We start from the raw sequence: 26,673 nt of genomic DNA on the forward strand, positions 1-26,673 counted from the left end.
AGGCTGAGGCTATTTTTGAGACATTTGAAAAATGATATACATATCTTGAGTGATTTATGTACCCATTAATCGACAGTGGTGGTTAACCTGCAACATGGGCTTTAAGTAAACACAGCTGAAAGTGAAAGCTGGTGAAAAAGATCGTGTAACATCCATTATTTGGACTTGGTTCGGATTTAAGCCGCCCGACGAGCAGCAGCAAACTATATAGACAGAGTGTCTGGGGTAACAGTTCGGTAAATTAACACACGACTAATCCGTTCTACCACCTCAAATTCAAAATGAAACATATCACTGAATACCAGCGCGCGCATATTATTCCCAATATATCTTAGTGGTGTAGCACATAATCTCTGTCTGCGCCTGATTTTAAGAAGCATTGTTGTGTTTCTTTTTAACTGAAAAGACATCAGTTAGACAATATTCTAATTTTAAATTTGGGGTTTCATAAGCTCCAGGCCATAATAAACATTAGACCTACTGAAGTCTCTGCAGCTAGTGTACTTAAATTTTATTTATCTGCAAAATTATGTTGTATACTTACAGTTTTGCACAATATATGCTCTCAAAACAACATGCACCCTAAAAAAAACAAAAAAAACATTTAGCAGTTGTTTAGCAGGGTCTGTGTAACCTTTTCTGAAATGTTTTTTTTTTAATAATATATATCGTTATCACAAGAGGCTGCAATGTATATCACAATATGGATTTTAGGCCATATCGCCCATCCCAAATTGATAGCCTATAGTAGTTGATAATAACATAGGCCTACCTAATGTTGCCTACGGACGGTAACAGTACAGTAGTAACCTTTTACAGTCTATGAGTAGAACAGCTTTCTCAAGCAGTTTATGATGCATTTTGGAAACAGAAGATGACCCCCTGGTATAATGCGCCACATGGCTTGAGAAACCCGTTCTCAAAGACTTACTTTTATAGTCCAGTTTTGTGTAGCACACATATTCTGAATGTCTTCGGCATAATTTAAATGAACCATTTTAATCTAGATTAATCTAGATTAATTTCAATATTAATCTAGATTAAAACAATTAATATATGCCCACCTCTACCGGAGGTCAAAACTCAAAGTTTTATGTTGATTTTCACATTTCAAATGTTCAGTTGGTTCAGTTTGAGTTTTGACTTACAGAATATGTAATGACGTAGTAATATTATTCACAATAACACTCATAAACCAGTTCTTGCAATTAGAATAAATAGTGAAAAAATGCATACCTACAGCATGTTGAATGAAATCAAGTTAAAGTTTATTTAAGGTCCACACACTCCTAAACTGAAGGTTTCTTACTTGCTCTTGCTGCACTCCTGACAACGGAAATGGTTTTTCACATAATAAACCATTCAGTTTATCACATAGAAAATCTCATAAGCTCACTAAAAGAGCCCCCCCTGCGGTAGTGCAGACTTTCCACCCTCAGTGATGAGTGCCTAAATGTATACCACAACATCAACGATATATTGCTTCTGAAACAAGTTGCTTTGCTTTATATAAAATAAATAATTAAATAAATAAAAGGGTAACACCAAATAAATTATATTAAAAGTTACAAATACCATGAAATATATTAACGAAAAGCACGTGTAAAATAGTGATTTTTTAAAACAACTTAAAAAAAGACAGAAAATGATCGATCACTCAAATAGTTTGGACATAGTCAATCATTTCAATGTTATGACACACTGACGCTCCATTTACATGAACTACCAATGTTATGACACACTGACGCTCCATTTACATGAACTACCAATGTTATGACACACTGACGCTCCATTTACATGAACTACCAATGTTATGACACACTGACGCTCCATTTACATGAACTACCAATGTTATGACACACTGACGCTCCATTTACATGAACTACCAATGTTATGACACATTGATACTCCATACGCAAGCTCCCAGTATTGTGACATAAAACATTGATACTCCATACGCAAGCTCCCAGTATGTGACATAAAACACCGATACTCCATACGCAAGCTCCCAGTATTGTGACATAAAACATCGATACTCCATACGCAAGCTCCCAGTATTGTGACATAAAACATCAATACTCCATATGCAAGGTCCCAGTATTGCTATAGGTTCAATACTGTAGACACAAATTTCTCTTGATAGTGATTATTCGGTTGTGCACAAAGTATTTTACTGCTTTCCATTCTCTTTCATTACCAATTAAAATCTTGTTTTCATTTAAGAATCTTTCACAATCCACTTTTCCAGGGACTTTCATTTCCTTTAGGAAATTCTTGAAATGATGTTCAATAATTTTACTCTCCTTCTCTGACCAGGTCTTTCTGGACTTTCCTGTTAAAATAAATTAAGAAATTAAGTAAGTAAATCAAATTAATTGAATTAAAGAATAACCAAAATTTGAATAATGTAGATTTTACAAGCTGAAGAGCACAGACAATTCTTAAAATACATGTCAAGATGTTTCATGTAGATACAATTTTTTTATGCAAAGTGGAATAACAAACCCTTTTTATTTAAAGGCAGTGGTGAAATCCTAAAGAATGGAACTGCCTCTCTTGAGGCTGCGGTCGTTATTGAGGTGGCAGCCCTTTTTTCCGAATGATCATCCTCTGTCATCCTTTTTTCAGATTCAGCATCCTCTGTGTCTGAGTTGCTGGAGCCCCCTTCAACTGTAACAAAATGAGCATTCACATTCTTTAAAACTAAAAGTAGATTTTTACAAAGTGTGGACACTATGAATTGTTTAAACAAAAGACATATACACATAAGTAATTTACTTACAGTTGATGTTTGGCGTTATGTCCTCCAGAGATTTTCCTTTAAATTTGCCTATTCCACTTTGCAGGGCAAACAGAATTCTGCTCACTTTTGCAACTTGTAAGGTTTCTTCAGGCAGTCTGTAAAACTCCCTATGGACTTCAATGTTGTGACCCATGAAAGTTGCTAGTTGGTCTAGTTCATGCGTTTGCAGGTTAAGTAGCTGAGAAACTGTGGCTACATGTTTTCTCAACTTTGTAGATGTAATGTTTTCTGGGTTTTTAGCCCCACAGCTTTCTGCAAATCGCTTTAAGCAGTCACAACCACGGATGCTCTCCTGTGATCCATAAAAAGGACGAGCAAATATGTAGGGATTGCTAGGGGAAATCCCAACATCTTCTCTAGTTTTAATTAGAAGTTCCACAGATTCTGTTATATTTGTGGGAAATAGTACTGGTACTTTGCGGCCTCGTTTCCCCCGTACCTCTACTCTGGTGAGATTCTTACAGAGTTTCTTCTCAAAAGGTGAAAGGCTCTCCATAATTTCATCCTGAATCATCTGTTTGTTTCTCTGCAGGTATGTTTTGACTTCCATCCTTGAAACCTCACCTTCTCGACGCCGATTGAATAATATTAGCTGTGCTAGAGTCACCTGAGAGAGATCACTCCATGACCTTTGTGATGTGTGTTCAATGTGTGCTTTTTTGTTGACCTCCTCAAGACACTTTAGATGATCATGGAGCTTCTTTATGTCTTCTGCTAAAGGCAGCATTTGGGGACTGTTCCACTTTTTCTGGTACAAAGTTTTCAGTGCATTAGATGAAACATGAATTGTCCATTCTAGTTCAATTAATTTACTGAATTGCTCTGCTCTTCCCTTCAATGCATCATCCTCTTGACGTAAAGCCTCTCCCTGCAAAATATATGACACTTTCACAAGGGAATGACGCAGTTTCAGTGCTGTTGAAGGGACTGAGAATCGGTTGGTTGAGGAATCAAATCCAGTCATCTTTTTTACTCCCTCAAGTACTGTGTTGAACTTTCCTGGGTTGATCAAGTCCTTCAAAGCAACAATGTCTTTATCAATAGTTCTTGTCACTATAAGAAGTCTGGCAAGTTCTCTCATCTTATTTCTAATGTCTGCCCGGTGCCGTGAAACTTCTCCGTTTTTGAGGAACATTCTCTCACCCAGTGACAGAATCAACGGGTCAGATTTCACCACTTGAGTAACGGTATCATATGTCATATCTTCAATAATATTTTTAAGTCCACTAGAAACGTCAGAGTCCATTGGCAACAACAGAGAACAACTTGCCTGAACTTTTCGTTTCACTGGCATATTTTCTTTGTCTTGTAATTTGCAACGTTTGTGATGTCTCCAGAGATCTGTTTTGACATACATAGCAAAGCAAAACTTGCAAGGCAGATAGTCTATTGCTGTTGACTCACGAGTTGCTTGTCTTTTTGGTATGATCTGTCCTTTCCCAGAGGATAGGACTGAACTGTTATGGTGGTAGTTTCCCATGTTCCTTACTTTGGTTAATAGAAGAGTACGCATGTTTGAGCCTCTGTTGTGTGCAAGTGCCTTTGCAACTTCAACTTTTTCAGAATGTTTCTGCTGTAGATGTCTTGCAATTTTTGGATAAGGCTTCTCACAGTAAAGACAGTAATTCTTCTTGTCATAGATGCGTTGATGTACACTGTTTGAGGACATTTTCACTTTTATTTGATTTTGTTGAGAGCTACAGCCGTGGGCACTTTCATCTATTTCTATCCAACTCTTCATAAGTGGTTTTCCTTGGATGCGTTCTGCAACATGTCCTTTAGCTTTTTTTGTGTCGTCTTCTTCTTCTTCTGAGATTTCCAGGGAAAAGGAAACCTGTTGTTCAGTGTTGTTCTGAAATAAAGAACCACACAACTGAAATGTATTTGTAAATAATAACAATGTTATATATTATAAAGTATAAAACCCTTAATTACCATTTCAGACTCATATAAGTCCTCCTCAGTGTGAGAAGATGAATCCATCTCATCACTGCAAACACTTTCTGGCTTATCACTGTCGGTACTCTCTAGGATGTCCATCTCATCTGACGTTTGGGGACAGAAATCTGCTGTATGGGTTCTGTCCTGTAAAACAATAACAGTGTGTGAAATCCATGTCCATGTTTGTTTTCTATCTAGAGCCTGCTGATTCTAAAACACATACTGTGTTTTAGAATCACTGTTGTCTTTTTGGTCTTAAACTTTTTTTTTTTTTTTATGAAAATGAAAAGTACTTACTTCATTTTCATTCACATTGCTGTAGTTGTTTGTGATTCCAGTGTAATCCGACTGGTGTATGAAACCTGTAAATGCACAACAATTGTTAAGGATATCCAATAATTTAAGGATTTTTTTTCTACATTCTTGTAAAATCTACAAAGTTTTATTAATGAGGTGAAGAGAAAAGTGTAAGTCTTGGAACGTACATGTGAAAGACTGAAGGCATTCCTCAATGGTGGGACGTTCTTCGATTGAATTAGACAGCATTCTGCTAATAATATATTTTTGTCTTGTCCATCTTTCTTCACATTGAAGAGTGAAGTTACCCATTCTGACATTTTGAGATAGCCCAACTGGATCCTTGGAGTAGGGTGTAGTTGTCTGATAGGGGTGTTGCCCATCCGTCAGGATATAATGAACCAAGCATCCTGCTACCTACAAAATAAAATAATATTTACAAAAATTTCAGAAATGGTCACAACTAAACTGCAGAATGAATGAAGATGATTAAAATGATGACAAAATGCTGCTGTGCTCAAATGAAAGCTGCTCGAATATTAGCATTCAGAACAATTGAACATAGAACAAATGTATGCATTTTTGACAGAACTGATTACAAATCATATTGATCACATACTAAAATAGTATTGTAACTGCATACATGTAACCTGTTAATCCATTTGAACCCAAACCTAAGAATTGTCATCCCCAAATTAAATAGGGGATGTTCATGAAGTTCATTGTTCATGACATTTTTGGAATAGAAGCATAGTTGTAGTCTAATTTTAACCCTTTCATGCATGAATTATGATAACCTTAGTCAGTATTTTTTTTCCCTATGTGTTTTTATTCCTCTTAGGGCATGAAAAACAAGATTTTTTACAAATTTTTCAAAGAGATCTTCAGGTGTCCACTTGAGTGGACAGCATGCGGTTATGGTTAAAAACGAAGATATACTGTATTAAATATAAGACAATAATCAAACAGATAAAGTATGTGAATTTAACAAACTAATCAAAACAATTATATCAAATCATGTGAAACTGAAAATATAAAATATATACAACAAATATAAATTAAAAATATTGGAAAGGCTTCGTACAACTTCATACAAGTTGCACTTCGCGTATCTTTGATATCAGAACATGAGGACGTGATTCCATCAGAATTTTCTACAGACTGTCAAGGCACAACTGTGGAACCCACTCAGATGTTCCCTCCAGTGCACCAGAGTATGGAGATTTACCCTTATTAGCTGATAATTCTGATTATGTTCAAGATGGACATGCACATTTCTATCATAGCCCTCCTCTGAGAAAACCTAGCATTACATTTTTTCAATCTCATCTCATCAGTGTTGGATGTAATGCATTACAAGTAACATGCATAACACATTCAGATTACTTTTTGATGTTACAAGTAAAGTAATGTGTTACAAGTAACATGCATTACCTAATCAGATTACTTTTTGATCTAACAAGTAATTAACTACAAGTAATGTGCATTGCCTAATCAGATTACTTTTTGATGTAACGAATATATAAACGCATTACAAGTAACATGAATTACGTATTCAGATTACTTTTTGATGTTATGAGTAAAGAAACGCATTACAAGTAACATGCATTACAAATTCAGATTACTTTTTTCGATGTCAATGAAAATTACATTCTAATAATACAAATACATTTATTTACAGTAAAAAATTCACTGCAGATCAAGTTTTTAAGTTTTAACATTCCCATTATAATTATGAATTGTAGCTGAAATATAGCAGTTGATGCATGACGTCCACTACAGTGGACATGTGATTAATCAGAGTTTTCTCTCAATCTAAAATCAAAACTTGGAAAATTTTACTGTGATATGACTCATTAGATATTGCTTGAGTCTCCTAGGATAGAAGGAATGGGTGGATATTCCGGAGCAACTTGGCATGTCTGACTGACCCTTGGCCATCTTGGTTTGGAGGGGAGAAAAATCGAAACACAACGGCTTGCCCTTGGTTGCAATTTATAGGATGATGCACCAGGGTCCAATGAGGCTGATGTGCAACTTTGCCATAAAAACCCATGCAAATTCAAGAAAATGCTTTATTAATAGCTGTCCACTGTAGTGACCACTATACGTGAAAGGGTTAAAGAAGACACTTCGCAATTTGTTGTCATAAAATCATAATTACAATCATTAAGAAACATAATATATAGGCTTAAGTGTATTGTAAAGTTTTTAGAAAATATTTTTCTCATTGATATTTTATGACAAAACAGAAATTGGTTCTTGTTAAAGTACAGAAACCCAATGAAGCCACAGACCTGACCATGTTTAACTTAAAATCTGCAGATGATAACTCTAACGGCCAGATTAATTTACAGATTGCTCCAGCACAAACCCTTTCACATCTACTGCAGTCAGATTCACCCGTGTTCACTCTGAAGGAATCACTCACATGGCTGGTGCACTTGTAATGACACATGAAGGATGTTAAGAGGCTAAAAGCAGGTTTAGTACTTGCCCCATTGAAGTCAACAGGGTGCAAATTGTAAAAAGAGGATAACGGTGTAGGCAACACCGATTTTTGTCGTTCAAATTTACAAAAAAATGTGCTCAATGTTAAAATTCTCAGCATCAAACCAAGACAATTTATTAGATCAAAACCATGTTATCAAAACTTATAAGGCCTTTCAAGTATTTAAAATACATTCTCTTTGTGATCTGATGAGGCTTAGAGGATAGGATAGTTTACATACTGTAATAAAGGCTAAAAGCTATAATAGTTAATGGCTATAATAGTTAATGCACTTCACAAAATTGATAGCAAAAAAATATATATATTTTCTTTCTCATGGTATTTTTATCAATATGGTACACAATTATCCTATTGAATCGTTAGGGTCAAAAGTACTCACAAAGTAGTCCAATTACATTACCTAAAATTATTTAGATTACAGGATTGTAAATTATTTGTAAATAATATTGTAAATTATTGTAATAAATTTAATAAATTGTATTTAGATTGTAATCTAGATTAATCTAGATTTCATCACTGACTGCAATTTGTGTCATGTAATTTGGAATGAGTAACTGTGTACAATACAATACTTAAGTTATAACCAGCACTGTGATTGGAAAATCATGGAACATCATAATTGTATTTGTTTTAGTAAACGTTCTTGACTTTCTGCACAAGGTCATAATTATTTTGTTAATGAATGGATGCTCTATACCAGTTTTTAATGCTCTATACCAGTGGTTTTCAAACTTTTGAAATGACCATTTATTTATTTTTTGTTTACTTTCTATCACCTTATTTGTGGAGTAAAATGAAACTAACTCAGCTGCATATTTTTGCAGTATTTTATTTTATTGATTTATTGAATATTTTTTTTTAAATCAAAATATATTTAGCATATTTCCTTAGGCCTATATAATATTATTTTATATTATTATTTTAATTTAATTTTATTTCATTTTTATGTAAGTCCATTTTCATTAAATCATCAAGACAACCCATTTTTTAAATATTGGACGCGACCAAGGGTTTGAAACCCGCTGCTCTTTATTGGTTACATTGATTAATTTAGGATAAAAATATAAATAAATAAATAAATAAAACTCCACTCTGAAATGTGAATTAATAATGAGAATCCATCAATATTTTTCCAAATGTGTTCACTTTTGAACTAAAAACCCAGAGGAATGCTGGAAAAGTCTCAGTTAAGTAAGTTCCCTGGTTCCCTGAGTAGGGAACGGAGACGTTATTCGTCGTCACGTCGTAACTCGTAGTGACTATGAAAGGGAACACTTTATTTTGATGGTCCCTTTTGAACATTCTACTAACTATAAATAAATGTGCAGCTACATGTCAACCAACTGTAATTACAGTATTAGTAGACTATATCTGCTTAATATCTGCTAAAATTTGACTGTGATAAACCCCAATAGACATTATACTGACTAAATATATAATACATGTCAACTTATTTTTACTCTAACCTACATTTTAGTCTCTAGTCTACTTATACTCCTGTAGTACTCTAATGAGAATTAGTTCACATGTAGTTGTAACATTACTTATAATCAACAGAATGTGTTAAAGAGACCATCAAAATAAATTGAGACCAAACATTGTGTAGTCAAATGCTTTCATGATGACCATATAGCAGATTTTTTCCTTTGACACAAATTAAGAAATTAAATTACAGTCACCATGAGATATTTATAATAAAACAGAGGTAAAACATTTTTAGGATTGAGTCTTAAACCTTTTAAATAATGTATAATTTGCCTTTTATTATTATTTTTACATTAAATCTTAAAGTAACTTTGATATAGTGTAATTAAAAAACACTTCTGTGTGCCGGCGTCCTCCCACAAATTAACAAGTTTTAACATGATATTTTCAACCCTTACCTGGATATCTGATTCTTTCTTGTACTTGTATTGCATGCCTCCAACATCTTCATAACTCGACCAAGAAAAAGATCCAGCCATTTGAGAGAGCAGTGTGGTTTGTGCCAGATCAAGTTTTCTGCTTGCTCCAAAGTCTGCGATGTACAGTTTATTGCTTATATCTGTAGAAAAGTAAAAATGCTCACAAAAAATGTAACACTTAAAATGATATCCACATTATCATATGCTCATGCATTTTAAATGAAAATTTCTGCTGATATTACAGGATAATTATAGCTATGGCTAATCCACAGACTGCTCTTACCAAACAAAATATTTTCAGGCTTCAGGTCTCTGTGCAAAATTCCATATGAATGCAGTTCCTGAAGTCCTTGCAGTAACTCCTGGCAGATCTCTAGTCTTCGATTCTCTATCAGGCTTTTTCTTTCAGGAAAATCCTTGTTTTCAATCAGCTCCATCAGACTATATTCACAAAGAGGTGACACAAAATAGGCAAAGTAAGTGTCTTCCAACACTGAAATGTGTTGCAGAAGGTGCTCTGCTTGTAAATTTTTTGAACTCAGGAAATGAGCCATTTCCAATTCAGTTTTGGAAACATGTTTGGCAACTCGTTTCACTGCAACTTTGCAGTTGTTGAAGACTCCTGGGAAAATCTCAGCAGCATTGCATCCATTTGCAATCTTCATTTCTGTGTTGATAACAAGGTCATCCATTTTCATCAAACCAGGCTTTAAATCAAAGTTTTCAAATGAATTCTTCCATCGTGATTCCTGTAAAATGCAAAAAAGCAAAAGCATATTGAAATGTAAGAAATGTTTTACAGTGTATATAGTTATTAGTAAACTCAGCTGAAGGAACAGACCTCTCTATATATATTTACCATATTTTCCTTGATCTCTCTGAATGTGGAAATACTGGTTTTCTGAAACAAATTACATTAAAAGCAATCATTAATGTAGTTAACATGAACATATAATGAGCACCACTTTTACAATATTTCTTAATAGTATGTAATGTTAATTTCAACATTTAGTAATGCATTATTAAAATCAAAAGTTGTATTTATTAACATTAGTTATTGCGTTGTAAATGTACATGAACAAGCAATGAACAGCTGGAGTTTAATTAACTTACATTAACAAAGATGAATAAGTATTGTACCAAATGTGTTGCTTTTAGATCATGTGAATTAAGACATTAACTAATGTTAACAAATGAAACCTCATTGTGTAAGTGTTACCTAAATAATTAGCTTTTTTAAAGGTAAAAATTGTACAGCAGTATTGTTGAGGATAAGAGAATCTTGTAACACTTTACAATAAGGTTTCATTAGCTAGCATTAGTTAACAAACCAATAATGAACTGCGCTTATACAGCATTTATTAAACTTTGTTAATGTTATTTTCAACATTTAGTAATGCATTATTAAAATCAATTAGGTAATACGTTGTAAATGTACATGAACAATCAATGAACAGCCGGAGTATCATTAACTAACACTAACAAAGATGAATAAATATTTTACCAAATGTATGGCTTTTAGTTCATGCAAATTAATACATTAACTAATGTTAACAAATGAAACCTTATTGTGTTACCATATAAAAACTATATAAGTGTTACCTCAATAATTTGCTTTTTTAAAGTAAAAATTGTACACTTAAACAGCATTTATTAAACTTTGGTTATTGTTAATTTAAAAATGTACTGATACATCATTAAAATCATAAGTTGTATTTGTTAAAATTAATAACACACTGTGAAGTAACATGCACAAACATTGAAACAGCTGGATTTTAACTAATATTAACAAAGATTAACCAATACTGTAACAAATGTATTGGTCATTTAGTACTAATGTTAACCAATTAACCTTATTGTAAAGTGTTAGCAAGTTTTCCTCACCACTTGATAAAATAATGAAAATAAGACACCAACAAATAGAAATAGAAGTTTAAATACCTGTCTCCATGGGCAGTTAGGATCTCCGTAGTCGTATAAAATTTCTTCTCCTGCATTGATTTTTGTTAACGCAAATGCACACAGATGTGGTCTTTTCTTTTCATCCATTATCTATTGGTTACAAAAGCACACAAACACACAAATGAAAACAACAAAAACATCATTTGAAAAGTCGCCTAGTTTTTAATAATGTCAAATAATGCTACAAGATGAGGCTGTATAAAAGGTGTAATTGAAACAAAGAATAAGAATACATTAAAGACAGACTTACTATTTTAATTTTGCTGTTTGGCTTGATGTGGTCATCATTTATGAATCGTCCTAGTCTTTCTGTATCTTGACTGCCATCAACACTGTGTGGTGAAATATTTTAAAAACACTTTTGAATTGTCATAATGGTATTATATTTCATTGGAACATTCATTAATTTAATCTTACCAGTAAGATTGTTCCTGAAAGGAGTAGAAATACAAAAATGCTGCATTTTCAGCTGAGTAGTCTTTGAACAGGTTCTCTCCTTCAGATCCAGTGATGTGTCTTCCAACATACTCCAACAGGAATTCACCTGGCTCAATGTGTTTTGTGGCAATTACTCCAAAACCTAATAAATAGTATAAATACAAGTAAATTAATAGTATGATAAAAGATTCATGAAGTTATTCAGGTTGTCTAAATTATTTTCAATGGTATTGTTACTTCGAAAACAACTGTATCTACATCTTTATAAAAGTGTAAAAAAAATAATAATAATAAAAAAAAAAAAATCAGATTTTCTGTCTGAAAAAATCAGACACTAAATATTCATCATTTCCATTATTACACAGGCCCCTCACATTCTAACTGGCAGTTACTTACAAATAATATCAAGAGCACTCACACATTTACATAATAGTGTTTAATTTAGAGACATCAGCAGCTTATAACATAAATACTGGCAGGAAAACAGATGTAAATCCACCTTTAACTGGTCAAAGCAATCATGTTTTTTCCCCTCTTGCGTGTTTTGTTTTAACAGCCTGCTTTCTCTAGGTTCATATTTTAAACCCAACCCTTTGACATTAAAGGAATAGTTCACTTAAAAATGAAAATTCTGTCATATATACTCACTCTCATGTTGTTTCAAACCTGTATGAATTTCTTTCTTCTGCTGAACAGAAAGGAAGATATTTAGAAGAATGTCAGTAACCAGACAGTTTCTGATCCCATTGACTTCCATAGTAGGAAAAAAATTATACTATGGAAGTCAATGAGACCAGAAACTGTCTGGTTACTGACATTCTTCTAAATATCTTCCTTTCTGTTCAGCAGAAGAAAGAAATTCATACAGGTTTGAAACAACATGAGAGTGAGTATATGATGACAGAATTTTCATTTTTAAGTGAACTATTCCTTTAATTAGTGACCACACTTAGCTTTTATTTAAGTTTTGCAAAGTCATACAGTATTGATGGGAGAATTGTATGTAGTAACTTACCTTTCTCTTCACTCATGAATTGTTTCTCAAATGTGTCTTTATCTTTGCCAGAAGCAATGAAGTACAAAGCTTCTTTTTCAGGAAAAACTCTTCTGGGTCTCATTTTCCTGTGAAATATTTAAAATTATTTTATGTAGGATTACTTCATATGCAAAATAAATAAATAAATAAATAATACCTCTTTAGAATTTCATAGAAAATAAATGATTGAAAAGATGACACCGTGGGTAACAATTTAAAATGTAGTAAAAAAATAAAATAAAAAAAAAAAAATTACCAACAATCTGATTATCAATAATATTACCGGTAATATACATGCATATTTACATTGTAAGAGGATATCAATATTTTATAAAATTAGCATTTACAAATTATCATAAAATATATAATGTTCAACTTACCTCTTAATTTGGAAAGAAAAAACTGAGATGAGAAATGTCTCAGTGCGCTTTTTATGAGGTTCTTGGAGGTAGATACAGTCTTTAAACTATAACAGAAAGATAACTCTCCAATGTAGGAAACAATCGCGTATAGGAGCTGTCTTCCAAATGGCAAAACTGAAGTGTGAGTTAGGAACATAGAATAGATGATACACATGCTGCTATCTGAGCAGTGATTGGGCCGACGCCCACAGATTAGCCACAATTACCCATCATTACTATTGGTTCTGTTATGCAAATTTATCTGTGAATGAAATCAAACAGCCAGTTCAAAATAAGTGTATAGTCCATTGTTTTTAAATTCAGTTCAAATTGTAAACATCAGTTGGATCAGGAAAAATTCCTTTTCCTCAATTACTATTACATACATTATAATTACTCACTTTTTTTCTGTACGTATAGAGCACAGAGCACAAACCTATACCAGTGGCAGATAGAAATGATAAAGTTAATAAAGAAAAAAAGTAATTTCACACAATGTAAATAAATATAAAAATATTCTCATTTAATGTAAATCAAATGGTTATATAGGACGTAGCATTTACCATGGGCATTCATATTTATGTTGGTTTAACTTAACTTGTATAGCACATCTGAAAAGAAAGCTCATACCACTTACTTAAGAGTACCTTGTGTTGAATCACAAAAAAAAAACAACACTGCGTATTAGCTGCGTATTAGAATTGATCTCAGTCCACATTAAAACGACTGCAAACGCGGATCACGTGACCATTCACCAACACTGGGCATGTGCGTGCCGGTGTAAACCTAGAGACTTTCAAGCATAGACTGTAAAAAATGTTTTCAAACATCAAAATATCATTTATTAATATGTATTTGTGTCAAAATGACATATAAACATCTTTTCCTATTCCATTTTGCCAGAAAACGCTTCCAACACGCTTGCGTGTCGCAAGAAAAATAGGTGTCGGTTATATTTCTAGCATGCACGCGTTTACCGCGCCTGAGACGCGCCAGTTTCTTACTGTAAGAAACTGTTCCAGCGGGTGAAGTTTACTGGTACTGAATATTACCTGTGTATACTCCATGACTGGTGACACCCAATCATAGAGCCGAGCGTGAGCCTCTGCGTCATCGTTTCTAAAGTCCTCCGTTTTGACCCGTCCACTCTAAAACGCCCTCCGGAGATTCAAAACGAAAAACGGGTCGGCAGCGTTTCTAAACTTCTCCGTTTTGGGTCTCCGTTTTTGCCGTTTTAGTGTGGACGGGAGGTGCAAACGTAGCAAAAAGTCTTCGTTTTTAAACGAAAATGCAGTAGTGTGGACGGGGCCTAAGGTAAAACTTTCACAGTCTGGCCTATGTGTCTATGACATGCTGTCCTTTGAAGCTCTTCTCCATAGAAATGCAAATTGCCTGCGGGGGTATTTGGGGGGTAGGGTAGCAGTCCACCCAAGGACTGGAAAACAGCAGTGAGGAACCATCTGATCAGAGCAATTGGGATATGTTTCAATCAGCTCTGTAATTTATATACAGTCAAGTCACACCACAATTATTTATACCACTTTATACATTATAATTCTTTAAAATGTTCTAAGACAGCCCCCATTTTACCAGGTGGGGAATAAATGAGACACATATTTTAAAGGTATACAAGCTCAAATATAAAAACTGTAATACAATTGATAATAATTGATAATACATAATTTAAATATGTTTTCAGTTAAAACAGCTCAAACATGCGTCTGAGAAAGCGTTGTCTGTGAAACTGGGGGCATAGTTTTAGAGACACCAACCTCAAATTTGAATCTTAAAATATGCCATTGTTTTGTCTCAAGATTCACACCAGTAATGTTTTTTTTTTCTTTGCACATTTATAAAAGCTACTTAAATGAAAATGAAATGATAAAATGAATCTACTTTATTTTTTTATTTATTTTTTACCAAACGTTGAAGTATTAGTTCCAACCAACATTTGTAAACAGCATCGCAGAGTTGTGGTTTGAACGACAGCTCTCGATCTGTGATTTGAAGCATAGTTTCAAGTTTACATGGCATGTGGACTCAATAAATCATTATCTTTACAAAAATAAGCAAGCTGACATTCAGTACAACCTGTGTCTTTTATTTAGAATACATACAAATGTAATTTAAGTCTTTTAGTTTGTCAAGAGATTTAAAGCACCATTTTTGAAAACTGCGCAAGCTCTACTATGTAAGAACAAGCCTATGATTGAATCTGGAAATAAATCAAAATAACTGAGTGAAATTAAACACAGTCATGCCATGTACTAACATTATATGTTTGATATTTAATTTATATCAAAACATCTAGCATTAATTTGATCTCAAACAGATTCATTAAATAAATTATACAGATGATAAAGCCTACTTGTTACAACTGAACTGGTTATTTACAATGTTTTGTATAGACAGCTTAGATGAATAGCTTATTTAAAACAATTATATAGTCACCCCCAATTTTGGTGAGTGATGCATTTATGACATACCAAAAATATCAAAGTTTCTGCTCAGAAATCATTCTGAATAGGCACATAACCAACATATATTTAGAAAGCCATCACTTGAGTGTTTACAGTTCAAGACTAAAAATTTATCAGACTGTTATGAATATTGAGATATATAAGCTCAAACATAAAAACATCAAATATTAAGAATATATTTATTAAATGTATAAAATATTCTGAGCTTCAGAATATCAAATCTGAGGATGATCTCTAAATGCATTTTATGAAGCCTATTGTAAGACCAAATATCTTATTCCCCTGTAAACACTCATGTAGAGTCATTGACTCTCATTGTCATTTAGAGTCATTGACTCAACATGTCTGGTTGGTCTGGTGAGGAGAAATGGCCCATTCATGTAAATCGACGAACATTTAGCACCTTTTCAAGAGACTTAAAGGGTTAGTTCACCCAAAAATGAAAATTCTGTCAGTAATTACTCACCCTCATGTTGTTCCAACCCCATTAGACTTTCGTTCATCTTCGGAACACAAATGAAGATATTTCTGATTAAATCTGAGTGCTGGATCACTCCTCCTGCAGGCTTATGGACACCTCAACTTGCTGGCCCAGAAAATGTATTATAGACATTGTTAATATAGTACAAGTGACTCCAGTGGCTCAATCTTAAGTTTGTAAAGCGACAAGAATACTTTCTGTGCGCAAAAACAAACAAAAATAACGACTTTATTCCTCTTTTCATTTCCTTCTCTCTGGACCTCGAGGTTTTTTTTTACATAGTGTAATATAACGTAGCGGGCTATTGGGCGACTGTGGTCATGTGTGATACGTGGTGACGTGAAACACAGACGCGCTACGCTATTACACTACGTAAAAAAAATCTCTCAGATTTCATCAAAAATATCTTAATTTGTGTTCCGAAGTTGAACGAAAGTCTAATGGGGTTGGAACAACATGAGGGAGAGTAAATACTGACAGAATTTTCATTTTTGGGTGAACTAACCCTTTAATCTTCATTTTTCTTTTATTCTTATTCTTTTGTTTGAATTCAGTCATTAATGCCTGTATCCCTGTATTTTTTGCTTGGTCATCTAAATCTCTGTCATTCCACTATGCAAGAGCAATACATCTATTATCTTAAGTCTTGTTAGAAAACCAACAACAACAACAACAAAAAAAAACTGTTCTTGAATTAAAAAAAATAAATAACATGATTTTATGAAATAGGAAGCTCATGTAGAAGGTGCATTAGCTCAACAGGCAGCCTCAAGCTACATGACACAATATCATTTATTAATATTACACTCTCACTTAAAGCTCACTTTAAAACACAATTGAGTATTTGTATCATATTTCGGTCGCAATTTAAAATGGTTTCAAGTCAAAAAAGATTATTTAAATATGTTATAGGCTATTTTGCATTTTTTTATGAAGCAATGGGCTATTTTTACTCACATGCATACTGTAAACATTCTTTGTTCCTATACAATAACCAAAATCGAACGGAAATCAAACACACACAAAACAGAATAACTTGAATCCTGCATTTATTAGCTTCTTGTATCAGATGAAGAGATGTGTTTAGTTTTGTTTGTCCACAGTGTACACAGCACTGCGTCATCCAGAAGGACAGCCTTATGGTCACGTTGGTTCACCATGAGATGATTGACAGCTTTACAAACGAATCATATCGAACTGATGTCATCACGTTTGCTGACGCAAATCTGGAAGAGCAGAGTCATCGCTGGCTCTGTTAGCTGTTTGAGCTCTTCAGATTGCATAATTCAGTGGGAAATAAATAGAAATATTATTCTGTATGACGATATCATATCAATTATTTCTCCAAATGTGCGCATCATTGGCCTAATAGCCCTGGGAGATCGTGGATATTGTATGTAGGCCTATATAAACACAAATAAACTGGAGATGAGATGAATGGCTGCTGTATGAGTGATGATTTCTATTCAAGATAACGAACATTACAGATTAATTATTTTGCACTTCTGGAATAAATTAAGAAACTTATCTAACTTCAAACCAGTTTAATTATAAACAGTGGTCAAATATCAAAGCTGGGGTCTTAAACCTTCCTAATGAAGCTCAGTTTGTGCAGATCAAGTAGGAGTGTGATGTTTTAAAGAGTAATAAATAAAATAATCTGGGGCCACCAGTGATCCTTGACAATCAAGGGGTTAATTATGCCTCTGATTGTTTTACTTCTGGTATATCTGCTTGGGGAATCGAAGCATTTAATGTCTCCTATTAACACCCGGTCTCCACTAGATAAAAACAGTCTGTCAGGTCACAGCTGTAATCACCTGTGATTATCATATGTAAAGGCAAATGTATAGGAAATCGTTAACCACACATTCCAAAAGAAAAAGGTTTAAGCAGTATGTAAATGAAATGATATTGCTGTTTTTTGTAACTAAAACCACTCAATTCACACTTGTGAATTGCAGCTATTCATGGATTCACGTCTGGTTCATGATCACCCTTTTCAGTGTTTATTCTGTTATGATAAACAGCTGGATAAACTTAATTTACTATGAAACTAACCAACAAATTAGTAATTAACTAAGAAGAACTATATTAAACTAGGCATATATATTATTTACTGTGTTTTATCTTTGATCATAAGGTTAATTAATGGAAATTTAGAAATAGTGCTATCCATTTTACAAAGAGGTTTCATTTGTTAATTTACCATAAACTATAAATAAACGGTTGTAATTTTATGAGCTCATATGAATAAGTTATCTAAAATAATACACTGTGCATTAATGTGTGTATGATGTTATTGGTTAGTTCAGATAACTGTATGCATTACATAATCTAAATGAATAGAACCTTACTGAAAATGTAATCCAAAGTGATGATGCATTTAAATTGAAGTTGTGCTGCAAGATTAATGATATTAAGAAAGTACTGGTCCATGTATTGTTTATTTGGAGTTCTGCATACTTAATATAGTTCACTGTTTACACCAATACATGATATAACCCCATATGAGTTTATTTATTTTCACTTTAAAACAGATCTTGTAGAGATTACCATATTGTTGTTTTATTTTCTACCCCAGAAACAAATCTATATAAATCTATATATATATTGAATGTGTGTGTAAATATTCACTGATACACTTGGTGTCATATGGTGTTTGTTATTTCTTTGGGACATTTTAACTAAATATATTTTATTAAAACTAATCTGAAATAAATAATATGGTCTATTTCATGTGACTTTCAAAAATGTGTATTATAAGTAAGTCTTAAACTTTTTTTTTTTTTGCAGTGTACTAAGTCATAATTAAGTGTTTTTGCAACAGCATTATTTTCCAGGGTAAGCTAAGCAACAATCACCCACTTGTACATATTTGGAGGCGCCAGTTTGTTTCCAATCCCAGAGAAATTAGCATTTCTATAGCAACAGTTATCTGGAGACCCAATCACTGTCCAGAGATGGTTGGGGTTGTGGGATATAATCACAGAACATTCACTCTTTCGTGTCTTTTGGAAGTGTTTGTCTCTGTTTGAACCTTGCGTTTTTGAAGGAGGAGAACATATTCTACAACATGAGGTAAGTTCAGCATTTTGATTGATCTATTTATAAAGAAAATAAATAATTACGCTGTTACAATTCAGAATTTCAAATTGGTTTCATTAGTAATTGGTATCTTTATAATTTATATTTTTGATACTCCTTTTTGCGGATAGTTAAAATGTCTAGAAGAGTAATTTAGAAATTTAGAATAATCCTTATTTTAGACTTGTAGTACCAACAATGATGATATTGCGTATATTTAAAATCATAATGGTCAATTTAACAAACATAAAAAACAATGTTTTACCAGTTATTCTACAGATGTTGCAACTGTTAAACATGTTTACGATTACTATTTTTTTACTTTCCTTGTTTTTTTTTTGTTTTGTTTTTTTTAGAAAAGTCAAGTCAACAGTTCATGTTGTTCAACAAGAACACTTCATCAGAGAATCCACTACTCAAAAGAAAGGTATGTTTCTGCTCAACCTATTGAACTATTTTAAAATGTTTTATTCAAATAGATTTTAACATTTACAATAATGCATGTAGTGGCAATCTCATTTCAAAATACACAAATGTTTAAGTGTTATTGTATGTTCGTTTGAAAATTGTAGATGTTTAAATCATGGTCCAGCCCTAGATTTTAAGATTGTGAGTTGTGCCTTTCCATGTTAAAGAAAGGCCTTAAATGTATAAAGTTTATTGTGACGCAGCTAATTATATTTTACAACAAATTCTAGAGCAATTGTGTGACTTCCCAATTGTGTGCTGCATAGTTAATCATTTGTATTGTAATCCTTTTATCAGGTGTGCACAGAGTTTGGATTATTGGTGACAGTTACATTAGACGTGGCGAAAAGCGAGCAAGAGAGACCATAGGCACCAATCTTGGAGTGGCTTCCCAGGTCCAGTGGTTTGGCAGGGGAGGCATGTGTTGGGGAGACCTCCTTCCCTTCTTCCAACAGTGCCTTAAAAGAAGGACTGCTCCGAATGTGCTAGTGATTCACTGTGGAGGCAACGACCTAGGACGTGTGAAAAGTGTGCTGCTTCTCAAAGCAATGAAGAGGGACCTACGTGACCTCAACAGACAGTTTCCCCAGATGAAAATTCTGCTGTCTTCAATAAACCAAAGGCGCCACTGGAGGCATGCCCCCCCGGGAAAGGTGGACAAAGTGCGAAAGTTTGTGAACAATGTGATGGCTAAGTTTGTTTTGTGTGTTAATGGGAGCATTGTACATCATCCACACATACTGTTTGAAAAGCCTGAACTATTTTTAAGTGATGAGGTTCATTTAAGCCCTAAGGGAAACGATGTTTTTTTAACTGATATTGGCCATTGTCTGAGACACCACAACCCATAAAATTGGTCTTTAATTACAGAAAAGAGGGTCTCAAATCATGATATCATTTTATAATTGTATTAAAATGTATACATTTTAAAAAAGAACTGCAAAATGTTTAAAATTCAAACCAAAGGAAGAAATAAAAGCATTCCCCTGACTTATTGCTGTGGTTGCATTTTATTTATCTAGTCTAGATCATTGTTGATATTGTAAATTAATAATTGGTGAGAATAAAATTAAAATTCTGTATTATTTGTTGATATGGAACTGTAGCTAGAGAGAAAAAATTAGGGACTGCATAAAAAAGCATATAAAATATATTTAAAGAGAGTGCGTTAAACAAGAAAAATAATATTATGAATGATAAGAAGCTTCTTCTCACATCTGCTTTTGAGCTATTGCTGCCAGGCCGTCTGTAATTTTTACCCCATTGTGTGGAAAACAGATTCAAATTAGCCTGGCTAATGTCAGACCAAGTCTCTTTTGAGCCTTGGTCTGGGAACCACGTGTTAATTTTCTCGTATTTGAGGCGTGGTTCACGAATGCCCAGAGCCGTTTATTGGGCGCTATGAATGTCTATCAAATGCGCCTGTACGTAGCTCATAGCCAATCGTTTCAATTATACCAGATGACGTATGTAGAGTGACAGAAATTCGACGAGGAAAAATACGATGGGTCAAAGATTTATTTGTACACAATGGCGTGAATATTACTGTTTGTGCAAGATAAACATGAGGGTAGAAGGTAACGTCGAGTCTGATGCCATGTTGGATCCATAGATATAAACAAACTGCTTCGGTGTCATCATCGTCTTGCTGCTCCCTCCCCATTCTGCGATTGGTTCCCTTTTTCATTGGAAAATCTGGTCTATGGTAGCCTGACGTCATCATACTCAGATTCTAGTCAGAATGTGAGTCTGATACTGGTCCATTGAACTTTGATTATGGGGCGTGTTTCAACCGAACTAGGAAAGAAAATGTCTCTGCACTCAATTGGATAGACCTACAACCAATCAGAGCAACGGAGTAAGTGACATATGTTTTTCATTCATGTTTCCAGTTGACAAATGCCTTGATCGCGGTTCTCTGTTCCTCTTTTAAAATGAATGCGCTGTCGATATCGTCTATAACAGACGCGATGGCGGAATCTACACATGATGTTTCATACAGAAAGTTCGGGAGAAGCTCGTTCAAATAATCAATCCAATCAACTTGTCATCAAACGATTGCCATGCCTACCTTATCAGCATGAAAGGAAGCATATATTTATTCACTCACCTAACATTCCTTGACAGTTTCAGCATCCCCCCAATCACTCTCGGCTTGTTCTTCCACAGCCTGGAATATGGGGGGAGTACCCTGGGTTCGGGCCGAATACCGAGCCCGCCCTCTCCTCGGACAGCACCCCAAATATGCATTTATTCTTTCTGACTTATTTATAAGTGTGAAATCTAAATTCTCCAGAGGCAGTCATCTTTTCTTTTACTGTCTATGCATCTTTGTTGTAAACGAATTCAGCCGGCTAGGTCTATGATGTCCAAACTGCCTAGCAACGTGAATAAAATCGCGCTGTGAGCAAGGCAGCATGGGGAAACCCAGGCTAGATTCAAATGGTCTTTCATAAAAAAAATAAAAAAAATAATCTAATATTTAAAATTTTTGATAACTGATGGTTTGATCATTCTATTTTTTTTTTATACTTTTTATGTTTGTCTTGCATATTGGTCTCTGATGCCTGTGTGAACATTGTATAATTAGACACACACACACACACACACACACACACATACATTTATATATAACTCAGGCTTTACCTTAATGTTAATAAGTGTTTCCTGAAACATTCTTAGTTAAGAATACCTTCTGTAAGTCATTCGTTCGTGGTTGGTCTGGAGCACTCTTAGCTATACCTTATCACTGTTGACAGTTCATTACGATAGTGGCCACCACTGTTTCTTTACATCTCAGTCTATACCAGTGGTTCCCAATCCTGGTCCTGGGGACCCACAGCTCTGCACATTTTATATGTCTCCTTTATCTGACACACCCAGTTCAGTTCATAGAGCTCTTTCCTAACGAGATGATGATCTGAATCAGGTGTGTTAAATGAGGGAGACATACAAACTGTGCAGAGCTGTGGGTCCCCAGGACCAGGATTGGGAACCACTGGTCTATACGAATATAATTCTGCTAATTAAAGTGTTTTCATGCAAACAACATTGTCATAACACTGAAGTGATTTTATGTTGTTATTAATTATATTATCCAAAGTTTTATCAACTGGCAAACCATTAGGCAGTAGATAGCTGTAAGAGTATGTTTAAACATCCAAACACCAAAACCTTGTGCTTTTGTAAAATAAAGATCTGCCTTTGTTTCAACTGTCTCTGTATCTGCGAGAATCTTTCTGAAACTAATAAAGTTTAAACAATGGCCTATTATCACACAAACATTGTGCAGAGGCCAGCTATGCAAAATTGTAAATGCCCCCAACAATGACTTAAAAATAATCAACAAAGGCTATAGTACAGTAGCCTACGTTACACTGAGATTTCATGTAGGAGCGGGATTTGAATGCTTGGGCAGTGAGCGATTGAGTGGAGCGCATTGGCATAGAGTGGAATATTGAGCGGAGCACACATGCTGAGTTATAACTATATATTCAGGATTTACATTTATATATTCAGAGTTTTAACTATATATTCAGGATTACATTTATGTATTCAGAGTTATAACTATATATTCGGGATTTACATTTATATATTCAGAGTTATAACTATATTCAGAGTTACATTTATATATTCAGAGTTTTAACTATATATTCAGGATTACATTTATGTATTCAGAATTATAACTATATATTCAGATTTACATTTATATATTCAAAGTTATAACTATATATTCAGAGTTACATTTATATATTCAGAGTTATAACAATATATTCGGGATTTACATTTATATATTCAGATTTACATTTATATATTAAGGGTTATAACTATATATTCAGGGTTACATTTATATATTTAGGATTTACAAATATATTCATAGTTATAACTATATATTCAAATTTACATAGAATTATTTCCTGTTTGGCCCCCCATAATATGTATACACACACACACAGTATATATATGTATATATATATATATATATATATATATATATATATATATATATATATATATATATCGCTCTACACTGACCAACAGTGGACTTCTGCCTGCATTGGATCTCTGTGTGTGTGTGAACAGTTTAATTATTTTGTAACTATAACTATAAGTTATATTATATATCTTTTTTATATATGCAGTCCCTAACAATTAACTTGCCATTGCATACACACATACACACATACATGTCTATATTACTAACATAGGGGACTATCGCTCTACACTGACCAACAGTGGACTTCTGCCTGCAATGGATCTGTGTGTGTGTGTGTGAACAGTGTCTTTATTTTGTAACTATAACTATAAGTTACATTATATATCTTTTATCTATATGCAGTCCCTAACAATTAACTTGCCATTGCATACACACATACACACATACATGTCTATATTACTAACATAGGGGACTATCGCTCTACACTGACCAACAGTGGACTTCTGCCTGCAATGGATATGTGTGTGTGTGTGAATAGTGTCTTTATTTTGTAACTATAACTATAAGTTACATTATATATCTTTTATCTATATGCAGTCCCTAACAATTAACTTGCCATTGCATACACACATACACACATACATGTCTATATTACTAACATAGGGGACTATCGCTCTACACTGACCAACAGTGGACTTCTGCCTGCAATGGATATGTGTGTGTGTGTGAATAGTGTCTTTATTTTGTAACTATAACTATAAGTTACATTATATATCTTTTATCTATATGCAGTCCCTAACAATTAACTTGCCATTGCATACACACATACACACATACATGTCTATATTACTAACATAGGGGACTATCGCTCTACACTGACCAACAGTGGACTTCTGCCTGCATTGGATCTGTGTGTGTGTGTGAATAGTGTCTTTATTTTGTAACTATAACTATAAGTTATATTATATATCTTTTATATATATGCAGTCCCTAACAATTAACTTGCCATTGCATACACACATACACACACATACATGTCTATATTACTAACATAGGGGACTATCGCTCTACACTGACCAACAGTGGACTTCTGCCTGCATTGGATCTGTGTGTGTGTGTGTGAACAGTGTCTTTATTTTGTAACTATAACTATAAGTTACATTATATATCTTTTATATATATGCAGTCCCTAACAATTAACTTGCCATTGCATACACACATACACACATACATGTCTATATTACTAACATAGGGGACTATCGCTCTACACTGACCAACAGTGGACTTCTGCCTGCAATGGATCTGTGTGTGTGTGTGTGAATAGTGTCTTTATTTTGTAACTATAACTATAAGTTACATTATATATCTTTTATCTATATGCAGTCCCTAACAATTAACTTGCCATTGCATACACACATACACACATACATGTCTATATTACTAACATAGGGGACTATCGCTCTACACTGACCAACAGTGGACTTCTGCCTGCAATGGATCTGTGTGTGTGTGTGTGAACAGTGTCTTTATTTTGTAACTATAACTATAAGTTACATTATATATCTTTTATCTATATGCAGTCCCTAACAATTAACTTGCCATTGCATACACACATACACACATACATGTCTATATTACTAACATAGGGGACTATCGCTCTACACTGACCAACAGTGGACTTCTGCCTGCAATGGATCTGTGTGTGTGTGTGTGAATAGTGTCTTTATTTTGTAACTATAACTATAAGTTACATTATATATCTTTTATATATATGCAGTCCCTAACAATTAACTTGCCATTGCATACACACATACACACATACATGTCTATATTACTAACATAGGGGACTATCGCTCTACACTGACCAACAGTGGACTTCTGCCTGCAATGGATCTGTGTGTGTGTGTGTGAACAGTGTCTTTATTTTGTAACTATAACTATAAGTTACATTATATATCTTTTATCTATATGCAGTCCCTAACAATTAACTTGCCATTGCATACACACATACACACATACATGTCTATATTACTAACATAGGGGACTATCGCTCTACACTGACCAACAGTGGACTTCTGCCTGCAATGGATCTGTGTGTGTGTGTGTGAATAGTGTCTTTATTTTGTAACTATAACTATAAGTTACATTATATATCTTTTATCTATATGCAGTCCCTAACAATTAACTTGCCATTGCATACACACATACATGTCTATATTACTAACATAGGGGACTATCGCTCTACACTGACCAACAGTGGACTTCTGCCTGCATTGGATCTGTGTGTGTGTGTGTGAACAGTGTCTTTATTTTGTAACTATAACTTATAATTACAAAATAAAGACAATGTTCACACACACACACACACATAGTTCCATTGCAGGCTGGAGTACCCTGTTGTATAGGGAAGACATCGTTCAGAGTTGCAGATCCCTTTGGCATATTTTAAAAAAAAATTGACAAAAGTAATATTAGAAAAAATAATAATAATACATATATACATATATATGTTTGGGGATGTTTGAAAAGACTTTGAAGTTCATTATCTAAGCTACCAGTTAAACAGCAGCTCTACAGTCTCAGAGCCTCTCTAGGACAGCAAGCCATTCAAACAATGGAGAAGTGTGAACGACGTGTGTTAATGGGCCATTGCAGTTCCTGCTCCAGCCTACAGGAGCGCTGCTGAGTATGGACTTAAACACACACACACATGTAGGTCCCCACTTGGTCAAAAATGTAAAAAATTCACCAGAGCGTGTTTTAGCTGATTTAAACATGTTTTAAAGCATGACCAACAGGGGACTTGAAAAATGTCCCCACTTGGCTCGACGGTCCCCTGTTGGTGAGTGTGTAACGACACCAAGGTCCCCACTTAGATAGGTAGACAAGTACACACACTGACTGAACAAACACACACACACACACA

At 34.0% G+C, this 26,673-nt stretch overlaps 1 protein-coding gene and 2 long non-coding RNA genes across 3 annotated transcripts; 1 reads left to right on the forward strand and 2 right to left on the reverse strand.

The window, feature by feature from the left end:
- Positions 1 to 1,246: 1,246 nt before the first annotated feature.
- On the reverse strand, positions 1,247 to 15,427 carry LOC307164604 (uncharacterized protein). The gene is made up of 15 exons (XM_079881613.1): positions 13,696 to 15,427; positions 13,274 to 13,556; positions 12,873 to 12,979; positions 11,837 to 11,999; positions 11,670 to 11,751; positions 11,399 to 11,509; positions 10,317 to 10,358; positions 9,741 to 10,206; positions 9,437 to 9,597; positions 5,230 to 5,458; positions 5,042 to 5,106; positions 4,739 to 4,888; positions 2,783 to 4,655; positions 2,506 to 2,670; positions 1,247 to 2,332 (listed from the first exon to the last, which is right to left on the reverse strand). Exons 3-15 carry the CDS (start codon positions 12,973 to 12,975, stop codon positions 2,112 to 2,114), a joined length of 3,831 nt encoding a protein of 1,276 aa, XP_079737739.1. The 5' UTR covers positions 12,976 to 12,979; positions 13,274 to 13,556; positions 13,696 to 15,427; the 3' UTR covers positions 1,247 to 2,111.
- A 2,119-nt stretch (positions 15,428 to 17,546) lies between these two features.
- LOC307164606 lies at positions 17,547 to 20,980 on the forward strand. Its single transcript, XR_013822303.1, has 3 exons — positions 17,547 to 19,336; positions 19,699 to 19,769; positions 20,108 to 20,980. It is a non-coding gene; the product is annotated as an uncharacterized lncRNA (long non-coding RNA).
- Positions 20,981 to 21,314: 334 nt separating this feature from the next.
- On the reverse strand, positions 21,315 to 23,741 carry LOC307164605. The gene is made up of 2 exons (XR_013822302.1): positions 22,810 to 23,741; positions 21,315 to 22,654 (listed from the first exon to the last, which is right to left on the reverse strand). It is a non-coding gene; the product is annotated as an uncharacterized lncRNA (long non-coding RNA).
- Positions 23,742 to 26,673: the final 2,932 nt, after the last annotated feature.

Source organism: Squalius cephalus (assembly GCF_949319135.1).
Source record: "Squalius cephalus genome assembly, chromosome: 9".
NCBI classification, from domain to species: domain Eukaryota; kingdom Metazoa; phylum Chordata; class Actinopteri; order Cypriniformes; family Leuciscidae; genus Squalius; species Squalius cephalus.

What these genes read in the sequence shown, in the direction of transcription:
- LOC307164604 (XM_079881613.1), bottom strand. Translation starts at nt 12,975, where the DNA reads ATGAGACCCAGAAGAGTTTTTCCTGAAAAAGAAGCTTTGTACTTCATT. An exon ending in GCCTGAAAATATTTTGTTTG is followed by an intron (nt 9,598 to 9,740) that starts GTAAGAGCAGTC and finishes ACTTTTCTACAG; the next exon opens with ATATAAGCAATAAACTGTAC. An exon ending in ACTGCCTTTAAATAAAAAGG is followed by an intron (nt 2,333 to 2,505) that starts GTTTGTTATTCC and finishes TTATTTTAACAG; the next exon opens with GAAAGTCCAGAAAGACCTGG.